The following is a 12496-nucleotide window of genomic DNA, read 5'->3' as shown; positions in this document are numbered from 1 at the left end:
TGAATTCAGAGAATTTGTTCCTCGAAGAGGTACCCCGGAATGGACAGGAGACTTCTAAAGCAGATCAGAGACAAGTCCTGTCCATGATAAGATTAAAAAATTTTGGCATATCTATACTGTGGAACGCTGGGTCAGTTAAAAGGCTGAGGAGGTGTGTCTGTGTCAGTGTAGACAGACGGCTAAGAGACCCGTTTAGATGAAAAAAAGAGGAAGCTGTAGAACAATAAGTATGTTCTTGCCTAAAAAATAAACTTTTTATAGATATACTCTAAGTAAATACATTAGTGATGTCTACAAAGGAACACAGACCATCAGACTGTTCTGAGGGGGTCATTTGAGGAGTGGCAAGTTGGGGCAGAAAGTAACTCACCCTTTAACACTCTATACTTGGAATTGTTTGAATTTCACAACGGGGATGTGAAATAAAGTTTAAAAATAATGTTTAGGGCTTCCCTGGTGGCACAGTGGTTGAGAGTCCACCTGCCGACGCAGGGGACACGGGTTCGTGCCCCGGTCCGGGAAGATCCCACATGGCGCGGAGCGGCTGGGCCTGTGAGCCATGGCCGCTGAGCCTGCGCGTCCGGAGCCTGTGCTCCGCAACGGGAGAGGCCACAGCAGTGAGGCCCGCGTACCGCAAAAAAAAAAAAATAATAATAATAATAATGTTTAAAAATGCAGAGGCCCAGCTAGGTAAACCTGTGGATGCCAGGTCCTGGAGGTCACAAGGTGAATAGGAAGGCTTCACCGTAGACTGTAAAGAGTCCGGGGTTCTGAGTCAGAGGGCCCGGGTCTGAATCTGGACTCACTGCCTCACCTGTGACTCCGGGCTGCAAGGAGCGGTCAGGATGCAGGGAAGCCCCGGGGAGTGACGAGTTCCAAGGTTAAGGTGGCCTTTCCGCGCAGAACAGTCAGGATGAGCTGGCCTTGGAGGAGGACAGCGACCAGGCATGGCCATCCCTCAGGTCAATGCCGGAGCGCTACCCGCTGAGGAAGAAGGAAGCTGGGACACGGGTGGGGGCAGGAGACAGTCCTGAGGCCCCGCAGCCTCAGGCGAGATGCTTACAAGCTCCCCGGAACTCCCTCCCCACTAGGCCCCAGAGGAGCGGAACTACCACATCTTCTACTGCATGCTCATGGGCATGAGCGCAGAGGAGAAGGACCTGCTGTGCCTGGGCGCGCCCTCCGAGTACCACTACCTGACCATGGTGAGGCCCGCGCTGCGCCTTCCCTCCTCCCCCCTCCCCTTCCCACCCTGCCCCCGCCCCGCCCCTCCTCTCCCTTCCCCTTGCCCCCTCCCCTTCCTACCCCTTTCCTCCTCTCCCTGCCCCTCCTCTCCCTTCCCTTCCCCCCCTCCCCCTCCTCTCCCCTCCCCGCCTCTCCCTTCCCCTCCCCCCTCCCCTTCCTGCCCCTCCTCTCCCCTCCCCGCCTCTCCCCTCCGTGCCTCTCCCTTCCCCTCCCCCCTCCCCTTCCTGCCCCTTCCCTCCTCTCCCTGCCTCTCCTCTCCCTCCCCACCTCTCCCTTCCCTTCCTCTCCCCACCCCGCCTCTCAATAACAATGAGGAAGACAGAAGAAGGGCCGGCTCAACGCTTGGTTTACAGCCTCATAAAAGCCCAAACTGTGGTCGGGCCCCCGGGCAGGGACTGAGGACTCCCCTTTTCCATTCTCCACTCCAGCCTTCCTGTGTTTGGCATCCCCTTTACGGCCATCAGAGGCTTACCCTTGTCCGTGTGCCTCCTTGTTTCCTACTGAACCCATGGTCCCGCCCCACAAGCCTCAACTTTCTTTGGTGCCTATGGACAGAAGGCTCTGAAACCCTTGTTTCATTCCACTCACCGTCCTCGTAGGTGCCGCTAGAACTTGAGCTCCAGGAGAGCAGGGGCCTTGCTCGCTGCGTCCCCATGCACAAACAGTGTAGCACAAGCAGCCATCAGGCTCACCTTGCTGCTGAGGGAATGAATGAAACCCACGTCTCGACCTTGTGTCCTGCCTAAGCCCTCTCTCCTGGGTCTCTGCCTGGAGACCTCCATCATCTCTTGCCTAGACCATGGTGCTAACTTCCTCCTGGGTCCCCCCTCTCTCCAGACTTGACCCCAATCTATCATCCAGCCCGAGACCTCCCACAGAGCAAGTCTGACAGACCACGTCTCTCATTACAGCTCTTCAGGGGCTCCTTGTGTCTCCTTGGCAAGGTTTCCAAGTCCCTCCAGATCCCACCATCCACCAACCTCTCCCCCTCAACGGCGACGCCAGGCTCCTTGCAGTTTCCACCCGTGCCTCCCACCTCACTGCCCAGTTCTGGCCGTTTCTCCCCTGTGCTGCTGTGAAGCTCAGCCTGAGGGACCACTCAGATGCCTCCTCCAGGAAGCCTTTCCCCAGCTCCCAGGAGGCCGCCCCAGCCCCCTTTGGTCTCAGCGCCTGTAACAGCCTATGACCCCGCCATTCTCTTTGTGCCTCTCCTCCTGGATGCAACAGCACCCAGGGCAGGGCCTGGTCTCTCCATTTCTGAATTCCCAACAAATAGCCCAGAGGCTGGCACACAGTGAGCCTTGGAAAGTGTTTGTTAAAGGAATGAACCCGTGATGTTCCCGCCCCCCCCCCACCACCACCAGAGGGTGAGGCAGGCGTTACCATGGATGGCTGACAAATAGAGGCTCAGAGAAGCCTGATGACTTGGCCGTGGCCACACAACTGTCAAGCTACCATAGCACGCTGCGTCTGTGTCACCACCGTTCCGCCTCTGTGTATTTTCTTTTTCTTTTTTAAAAATGTTTATGTATTTATTTATTTTTGGCTGATTTGGGTCTTTGTTGCTGTGTGCGGGCTTTCTCTAGTTGTGGCGAGCAGGGGCTACTCTTCATTGCAGTGCGCGGGCTTCTCATTGTGGTGGCTTCTCTTGTTGCAGAGCACGGGCTCTAGGCGCGCGGGCTTCAGTAGTTATGGCACGCAAGCTCAGTAGTTGTGGCACACGGGCTTAGCTGCTCTGCGGCATGTGGGGTCTTCCCCGACCAGGGCACGAACCCATGTACCCCTGCGTTGGCAGGTGGATTCTTAACCACCGCGCCACCAGGGAAGCCCTTCTGTGTATTTTTTGAGCTTGGGCCTCCAGGTGGCCCCTTGGGATCCACCCAGAGCCAGTGCAGTATCACTTACCAGGGCCCTTTGGCTGAATCCCTGATGCATCCCTGCCTTGCTGGCCCTACAGTGGAGGAGGTAGGGTGTGGGGTGGCCTCAGAAACCTGATAGGCCCGATCTTGCAGGGGAACTGTACCTCCTGTGAAGGACTCAATGACGCCAAGGACTATGCCCAGGTCCGCTCAGCCATGAAGATCCTCATGTTCTCCGACTCCGAGAACTGGGACCTCAGCAAGCTGCTGGCCGCCATTCTCCACCTGGGGAATGTGGAGTTCATGGGTAATGCTGTTTCCACCCAGAGTACACCCCCTGGGGAGGAAGAATGGGGAGACTGGGACAGAGGAGGAAAAAAATCCCTGCGGGTCCTCACGCAAAGGACCCACCCAAGTCACGGCATCTTGGAAAAGTACATTGAAAATTTTAGCTATGATTTTGGAGGCCTTGTGGGGTTAGGGGGAAGATGCCAAAGCTTAGGGCCCTCCAAAGGTGAAGACTCTGATCAATCACCCCCCACTTTGGGCTGGGAACCCAAAGGGTGAACCAGAGTAAGCAAAGCCGTGCGTGAACTTACAAACCAGTTTGTAGGCATCCAGTTGGTCTACGGATTAAGGTGTCCTGGCTTGTTAGTGCCTCCAAGCGCCTGAGTGACAGAGTTGCTGACAATCCTCTGTGGGAGAAAATAGCATCAACCTAGATCACAGATTATTCCTTTAAACCGTTTTAAACACAACATCCAGCGTGCCTCCAAAAATAAACAAGAACAAGGAAATGAGATACCGTGAGCAAGAATCAGCAGACACGATAGACAATAGAAACAGAGCCACATAGATTTCAGAGATTGGAATTACTGAGCACAGACCACGAAGCAGCTATGCTTGCTTTGTTCAAGAAAAGAAAAAACCAAGCTTGAAAATTTAGACAGGGAACTGGAAACTATAAAAAAGTGACATTACAGATTTTAAAAGGAACCACATAGAAATTCTAAAGTAAAAAAAAAAAACAAACCAAAAAAACCAAAATGAACTCAATGGATGAGTTTAACGGCCAGGTTTTTTTTAATATATATTTTAAAATTATTTATTTATTTATTTTTGGCTGCATTGGGTCTTCATTGTGGTGCGCGGGCTTCTCACTGCGGTGGCTTCTCTTGTTGCAGAGCACAGGCTCTAGGCACGCAGGCTTCAGTAGTTGTGGCACGTGGGCTCAGTAGCTGTGTCGCACAGGCTTAGTTGCTCCACAGCATGTGGGATCTTCCCAGGCCAGGGCTCGAACCTGTGTCCCCTGCATTGGCAGGTGGATTCACCACCAGGGAAGTCCCTAACGGCCAGTTTTATAATGTGAAAAAGGAGGAAATGTCAGAAGAAACTGTGTGTACAGCGTGGAGAGATAAAAAGATGGAAAATATAAAAGAGAGAGTAGGAGACCTAAAAGATACAGTGAGAAGATGTAGTATACATTTGATTCGAGTTCTAAAGGAAAAGAGAAGGATGGGGCATACACAACATTTGAAGAGATTATGGCTGGCTTTAGATCTAATGAAAGACACCAATTCATAGAGCAGTGAGGAAAAGATGGACTTTTCAATAAACTGTTCTAGAGCGATTGGGTATTCATATAGAAAACATGAACTTGAACCACTGTCTCAGAGGATATGAGGAAATCTACTCCAGGCAAGTTGTAGCTAGGTGACCATGTAATGAACCAGACGTGGGTGCTGACAAGAAGGGGGCTTCAGGTCATGGAAGAGAATCAAATGTGATATTGAAGAAATGAAGCCAAGTGAAAGAATACAGACAATTATAGATCACACTTACACAAAATTTAAAAACAGGTAAAATTAAATGCTACAAAGGAATGCAGGTAGTTAGATGACACACAGGTAAACAGGTAAAATTAAACGCTGTTTAGGGATTCATATGTAGGTAGTAAAAAGATAAAGAGAAAATAGGGAGCTGGTTTCCATGGAGGTCAGGAAAATACTGCCTCTTGTGCAGGAACTGGTCTGAGCAGGAAAGGATGTAGGAGGCTCCGTGTGTTAGCGAGGCTCTGGGTTTTGGCTTCAGTGGTCGTTACACAATGTTGACTTAATAATTATCCGTTATAACATGCCCTTGGATTTTATGCATTTTTTAAAATCTGTATGCTTTATTTTACAATTTTTTAAAGTTTAAAAAGGAAAAAAAATACAGAAACAGCATTCCTTCCTCCCCCCAGCTCAGCAGCCCTAAGGTGGAGGGACCCAAAGGGGGGGGACTTGAACTAGGAGGTGGGTCAGGAGACTTGCAACAGAGCTGGCCCCGGCTTCCAACCACTCCTCCTCTCAGCTCCGTGCTTGTTTGACCAAGCGAATGAACACGCCTAGGTTTCTATGGACAGCAGAGTGGATGGAAGGGGACTGATGGCTGGTTTTCTCCCTCAGTAGACCCCACATGCCCCACCAGCACCTTCTCCCTCCAATAACTTCAAACTCCCCTTTGCATCAGGGTCCCGATCTCAGCAGAGGGGGACATACCCTGTTAACAGTAGTTACAGCTAAGGAGTTGATAGGCCCCCAGGGAGGCCTCGGCTCTCAGAGGGGGTACTGGGAGAGGCAGTGCTTCCCTCCTGGGGACGGTTGTCTCTAAGCGTGGATCTGGGACTGCCTTCCTGAGGCCTCTGTCCCATCACTTCAGGCCAATTTGCCTCTCAGGGTCATTGCTTCTCTCTGCAGCTACGGTCTTCGAGAACCTGGACTCCTCTGATGTGATGGAGACGCCCGCCTTTCCCACCGTGATGAAGTTACTGGAGGTGACTGGGCTGTTATGTCCGCCAGCTTCCATTTTAGTGAGGAGCCCCGGGGGTCTGGGCTGACAGCCCTTCCCAGGCTCTAGTTCCTTCCTCCTACCCCTCTCCCAGGCTCTCCGCTCACCCCCTGAGCTCCCTGGTGGAGCGTTGCAGGCCCTGGGGGTGGGAATCAGGGTGGGGCCATGGAGCTAACCATTAATCAAGTCCCGGAAATGATCAGTTTGACTTGAACGTGTGTTTCTTCCCTTTTCCCTGACCCTCCTGCTCTTCTGTGGCCTTTACTCAACTTTCCACCCCACCCAGACCCCAGGCTCTCCCCACTCACACAATCTGATGTCCTTACATCAAAAGGTCCCTGCCCCGTGTCCTGGTCCCCGGGGCTTCTCCATGAGTTGTGCTATTCTGGGCCGGTGGAATGTGCTCAGACCATTCACCCTACAGGTTATTAAGGAGACCAAATAGAGCGTTGACTTGGAGGATGAGCGATGGGGCATTGTAATGTCCTCCACATCACACCCCGCTGGCAGGTCCAGTGGAAAATTAATAGAATCAGAAGGGGTGGGGGAAGCAATCACATTAGGTGGGCGTGTTTTGCTGCTAATGTTCTTCATGTGGTTCAGGGTTCTCAGAAACCTTCCATTTTTGCTGGTTCAGTCTTCCCCGCATGGTGGGAGGGACTCCATCCAGACTCGTCTTGCTCCCTTGGGTCTTCAGCCTCCAGGCAGCAGTGACGTCAGCGGGGGCGTATCCAGATGTCAATGGCCAGGCCTCAGAGCCCTTCCTTCCCACTGTTTCCCAGGGTCCACCCAATGGTGGACCCAGCCTCAGGAGACCAGCACAGGACTGGTCAACCAAGCAGCCAGCATGCTTGGGGCCCACCCAGTTTGTGCACCCTTCCCCAACACTGATACCCCAGTGCTCAGACTGACCCTGGACCGGGCCCTGCCCAGCATCCCGACTCTGGCCCTAGTCACAGGCATCTCCTACCCTCAGGCTTTGGGCATAGGGTATTTGGTCATGAGACAAGGTGTTGGCGCCAGGCCCTGCTCAGTCAGCTGTGATGCCAGCCCCCACCCGCCTTCCAGGTGAAGGACCAGGCACTCCGAGACTGTCTGATCAAACACTCCATCACCATCCGTGGGGAGTTTGTCACCAGGCCCCTGAACATCGCCCAGGCTGCAGACCGGAGGGATGCCTTCGTCAAGGTGCAGAGCTGCGGGAAAAGGGGCCCGCATGTCAATCTGTTGAGTGTGGCTCCTTGCCTTGTGGGTGGACAGCAGGAAAAGGCAGAGATAGCTGGGCAAGTCCCAACTCTGCCGGTCACCTGCCTGGTGACCGTGGGCTGCCTAGTCTCTCCAGGGTGGTTTCTTACCTTAAAGTAGGGATGATCTCCTTGAGTAGGTCCATGAGATCCAGTGTGCCTGCAGCCTTTCCAGGTGAACTGGAAAGGGGCAGCCTTCCTCTTGTACATCATAGCCTGCGGGCTCTACCCCATGTCTCCACAGGGCATCTATGGGCACCTCTTCCTGTGGATTCTCAAGAAAATCAACGCCGCGATTTTCACCCCACCTGCCCAGGACCCCAAACACGTGCGAAGGACCATCGGCCTCCTGGACATATTTGGTTTTGAAAATTTCCAGAAAAATAGGTATGGAGATCAGTGCACCTGCTTTTGGAAAATGGAAGATAAGCTTAGCTCTTCTCCGAGCCAGCTGCAGGGTAGCCATTCCTCCCCCTCTGGGCTAGGAGCAGGACCTCTCACCTCCGCTCACAGGCACCAGGGTGAGTCCCTCAGCAAGACTATGGCTTTCCTCAGTGAGGTGGTCCGTGCGCATCCCCTGGCATCCACAGCATGTCTAGAAAAAGCCACATAACTAAAAGCATCCCTGAGAGTCAGGCTAAAAGCACCTCAGCATTCATCACCCCTCTTGAGCCATCCACTCTCCTCATGAACTAGAGTGAATCATCACACGTGGTTAGGGTGAAAATGGAAATCAATAACACGGATGCAACTGCATCTAGGTGGGATATCATACTAGGTAATGGGGTTTGTGGCCCATCACCGACTCTTCAGTTTGGCAGGGGTAAGGTGAGGCAGGACACTTCTGATCCAGTGTCCCAGTCTGGAGGCTGAAGGTCTGGAGGCAGGAGGCAGTTCAGAGAAGTAATTCCCAGCTGAGACTGTGATGAAGGCTGGGGGTGGGGGTAGAGAGGGGTGGTGAGGGGAGCCAGGCAGTGGGGCCAGATGAGGACAGGTGTTGCTCTGGGGCATTATCCGGGGGCTGGAGGATGAGGAAATGAGGACTGGGAACAAGCAAGCAGGAAGCGTCCTACGTGCGTGACCTAGCTTACCCAGGTGAGCCTGGTTCATTTAAAGGGATGGGCTGGATGGAGCCTAGAGTTGGTCCTATTACCGAACTGAATTCAGGTCTGCTCACCCAGTGAGCAGCAAAGCCAATCTACTGACACTGGGCTGTAGTGAAGGAAAGCACAGCGTTTATTGCAGGGCCAGGCAAGGAGAACGGGCAGCTCATGCACAAACTCCGTGATGACTTTCAGGGAAAGTTTTTTAAAGACAACTTTAGGGGTGAGGATCACAGGGTACGTGGTCAGCTTGTGGACTTTCTTCTGATTGGTTGGTGGTGAGGTAATGGGGTGAAGTTTCAGGTAGCTTAATCATCAACCTTCTGGTTCCAACCAGTCTGGGGTCTACATACTTGTGGTCAGCGTGTAGTCACCATCCTCCACCTGGGCAGGGGTCTTAGTTTCTGTAGAAGAACTCAAAGAGATGCATCAGATTGTTATGTGTACCCCCTGAGGAAGAACTAGGACTCTGTTTTATCGTTGCATTATTGTTTCTTGACTGCATTTCCTCACTTCCCTAATTAGTAACTGCTTGAGTCTGCTCTTTGGAACTCAGGGATGGCCTAGGAGACTAAAGCCTTTCTCTACAAACAAGAAACGGGGACGCAGAGGGGCTTTTGTACCCAGGAGGGTCCCTCAGGGTCCTGCTTGGTTTCAGTTCCAAGTGGAGGCCTCTGGGCACTATTAGAGGAGCCAAGGGGCTGTCCTGACCTTGGCATGCCCCTGCCTGAGGCCCTACCTCCAGCTGAGGTCTGAGAAGGTCCCTTTGTTGCAGGAAGGGGGACCGCTTCCAGGGCCCAAGAGTGGGCCCTTGTCTAACACTTGGAAATGAATTGTCCAAGGAGACACATGTGCTGACAAAGAAAGAGACTTTATTGGGAAGAGGTGCCCGGGTGGAGAGCAGGAGGCTAAGGGAACCCAGGAGAACTGCTCTGCCACATGGCTTGCAGTCTCAGGTTTTATGGTGATGGGGTTAGTTTCCGGGTTGTCTCTGGCCAATCACTCTATCTCAGAGTCCTTCCTGGTGGCGCACACATCACTCAGCCAAGATGGATTCCAGCGAGAAGGATTCTGGGAGGTCGGTAGGACATATGGACTGGTGTCTCCTCTGTCTTTTGACCGTTCCCGAATTCTTCCGGTTGGTGGTAGCTTGTTAGTTCCACATTCCTTACCAGGACCTCCTGTTTAAGATAACTCATGCAAGTGGTTACTATCGGGCCTGGCCAGGGAGGGCAGTTTTGGTCAGTGGTTTCCCTATCAACTTGGCCAGGATTGTCAAGATACAAACCATTCCGAGTGCAAGCACATGGGGGTGACAGCCTCCCAGGACCAGCTCTCTGCAGGCAGGTGGGCTGGGGTAGGGCTGGCAGAACTCAGCCCAGCGCGATGCAAACTCTAAGTAAACTAAAAAGTGATTCTGATCATTGGTTTCTGGCCCTGAGAGGGGCCGTTGAGCGGAGCAAGCACACTTTTGGACCCTGTGGAGGTGGATGAGTAGTTGGTTGTAGGGGATCTGGGCCACGAGCAGGGTTTGCGACAGGGCTGCAGTCCGGGGGCCACATGGAGGAGCAGGGCCATGTCACTCGCAGCACCCAGTCACTGGCCCGACCGGGGTTCACCGAGCGCTCTTGTCGAGTGAAAAAAAGTGCACAGCCTCAAAGTGGAGAGTCATGTTTTATTCAGTGGACATTCTTAGGACTTGAAGCCCAGGAGACAGCATCTCAGATAACTCTGAGAAAACTGCTCCGAGGAGGTGAGGGGGGTCCCAAGGCATATAAAAGTTTTGCAACAAAAGGCAGGTAGTTGAAACATCAAAAGATTATTGTTAATTAAAGAAAATCAGACATCCCAAGTTAAGGCATTTAGTGCTTTTCTATGTATGGGAAGATGCAAGAGTCTGGGCTCGTTGAAATCATTCCTTTGATACGCACCTCAGCTCTCTGGGGCCAGGATCCTGCGCTTTCCCATCCTGAGTCTCCCCAGGGTGCATCGTTGTTGCGGGTGGCTGCAGTCTGATGACTGCTAGATGGTGGTCATTCCTTGTCTCCATCCTGAGTTCCCTCAGGGCTCGTAGCTGTGACACCCTTTGTTTACTGATATGACAGGCAGCATTCTTAGTCCACACTCTGCAGGCAGTGTGTTAACTCTGTTGGGTTAACAGACCTTGAACAACGAGTCCCGGGTACCATGCGGCTTTGCATAAATGGGCAACCCATCCTGAAAAAGAAATGCCTAAGTGAGACCCAGAGGGTGAGCAGACCAAGCAGGTCAGAGGAAGGAGGGGAGGGGCTCACACGTGTGAAGAAGACTCAGAGGTAAGCAGGGGCCAGGTGCCTTCCCAGCACTGTGAGAAGTCCAGGGTGCCCCTCAGCCACTCCCTGGCAGAGACGGGCAGGCTTTCTACTGTGTCACTGTCTGTCTGGATCCCAACAACAATGGGCACCCGGGTCTACAAGGATGCGAAGCAGGGGGAGAGCGGGATCAGATGTGCTCCCTCTGGTGGCTGTGGAGAGTGACGGGGGGCGGGGGGTGAGGCTGGAGGCAGGGAGAGCCATGAGGACGCTGTCACTGTGCTCCAGGTGAGGAAGAAGGGTGGCCTGGATTAAGGTAGCAGCAGTGGCGGTGAAAAGAAGTAAACAGGTCTGCGTTGGAGGAAGCGTGGACCAGACTTTGGCAACTGATTGGAACTGGGGAGGAGGGAGAGAGGGGTGTCAGGCATGATGGGCTGGTTTCTGACCTGAGCTAGGGGCGGTAAGTGGCGGACCCATTTCCCAAGGTGGGGAACCCGGGAGGGAGAACAGGTTGGGAGGATTGGGGTGGGGGTAAGGAGTGTGTCTGGTTGATGCAAAGGAGCCCAGCCAGAAGCTCATCTTAATACCAAAGCCACTTGCCCACGGATGCTTGGGTGGCTACAGGACACTTGGTCCCCCAGGGATTGTCTCCGTGTCAGGATAGGCAGGCCTGGCAGAGGACCGCAGGGGACCGGAGGGAGACAAAGGCAGGGGCTTGATGATACACAAGCCCCCTCATTTCTCTGAGTCTGTTTGCTGTGGGGTGGAGGAGGTGATGGAGGCAGAGGTAGAAGAAGAGGGAGGCTGTGTGCCAGCGTGTGCATGTGTTTGGGGATATGCAGCTGTGTGCCAGGGGCCGGCTGCAGCAGCGATCGAGCCAGCCCCTTCCCGCCCGGGGTGGCCCTGTCCCCACAGCTTCGAGCAGCTCTGCATCAACCTGGCTAACGAGCACCTGCAGCAGCTCTTCGTGCAGCACGTGTTCACCATGGAGCAGGAAGAATACCGCACCGAGTGCATCCCCTGGGACTATATCCACTACAACGACAACCTGCCCACGCTGGACCTGCTGGCCCTCAAGCCCTTGAGCATCATCTCCCTCCTGGACGAAGAAAGCCACTTCCCACAGGTGCGCCCCTGGGCCCGCCGCCCCTCGGGTGGAGACCCCACACGTGGGAAACTCCAGGGCTGCTGGAACCTCTACCGGGAGTTAGCAGACAAGCCCCAGCCTTCCAGCCTTCCTCTCCTTCAAGGCCTGCCTCCTGCAGGGAGGCACCTGACTCTACCCTCACTCCCACTCCCCAGAATGCATTATTTAGATTCAAGAACACACCCCAAGAGGGGGCTTGTTCAGCCTTGTAGGTCAAGGGCTGCAGAGGGTTCAAGACAAGGAAACACTTTCATTCTCACTTTGGGGCACTCTGCCTGTCCTTGGGGAGATGGATTCTCAAAGGTAGTCAGGAAGAGCTGTGATCTACAGAAGGGAGAAGCTCTGGTCCCTGGGCAGTTGTAGGGAAGGGTAGAGCAGGAAGCTGGCAGTGAGGATCGCCTGACCCAGTCCCTACTCCCGCCTTTGTCCTCACTCACCGCAACAAGCTGTCGCCACCTGGGCGTCCGTTTGCTGTCTGTAGAAAGGCCCTCAGTCATTCAGATGTTTTGCCCCCTTGAGGGAGCCCCTGAGACCTGGGAGTGTGCCAGCTGACCTCCCAGTGGCTGGACTCTGGGACCTCAGCCCATAGGGTGTCCATTCTTCCAGGGGACAGACACCACCTTGCTACAAAAACTGAAGAACATCCATGCCAACAACAAGGTCTTCCTGCAGCCCAAGAACATCCACGATGCCCGATTTGGCATCGCCCACTTTGCCGGCGAGGTGTACTACCAGGCAGAAGGTGGGTGCAGCTCCTCTCCACAGCCCCTTTCTTCTA

The 12496-nt window shown here is 53.7% G+C and overlaps 1 protein-coding gene across 1 annotated transcript in view; it reads left to right on the top strand.

The window, feature by feature from the left end:
• Positions 1–12496, top strand: part of MYO7B (myosin VIIB) — an 80058-nt gene that overhangs the window by 17267 nt on the left and 50295 nt on the right. The window contains exons 7-13 of the mRNA XM_065880910.1: positions 1092–1205; positions 3258–3411; positions 5843–5919; positions 7002–7121; positions 7422–7564; positions 11487–11697; positions 12325–12460. Of these exons, the coding sequence (XP_065736982.1) occupies positions 1092–1205; positions 3258–3411; positions 5843–5919; positions 7002–7121; positions 7422–7564; positions 11487–11697; positions 12325–12460 (955 nt within the window). The remainder of the gene's footprint in view (positions 1–1091; positions 1206–3257; positions 3412–5842; positions 5920–7001; positions 7122–7421; positions 7565–11486; positions 11698–12324; positions 12461–12496) is intronic.

The sequence above is a fragment of the Phocoena phocoena genome, chromosome 7 (genome assembly GCF_963924675.1).
Source record: "Phocoena phocoena chromosome 7, mPhoPho1.1, whole genome shotgun sequence".
NCBI classification, from domain to species: domain Eukaryota; kingdom Metazoa; phylum Chordata; class Mammalia; order Artiodactyla; family Phocoenidae; genus Phocoena; species Phocoena phocoena.
The sequence above is the reverse complement of the archived record's forward strand: the minus strand, read 5'-3'. Positions and strand labels throughout refer to the sequence as shown.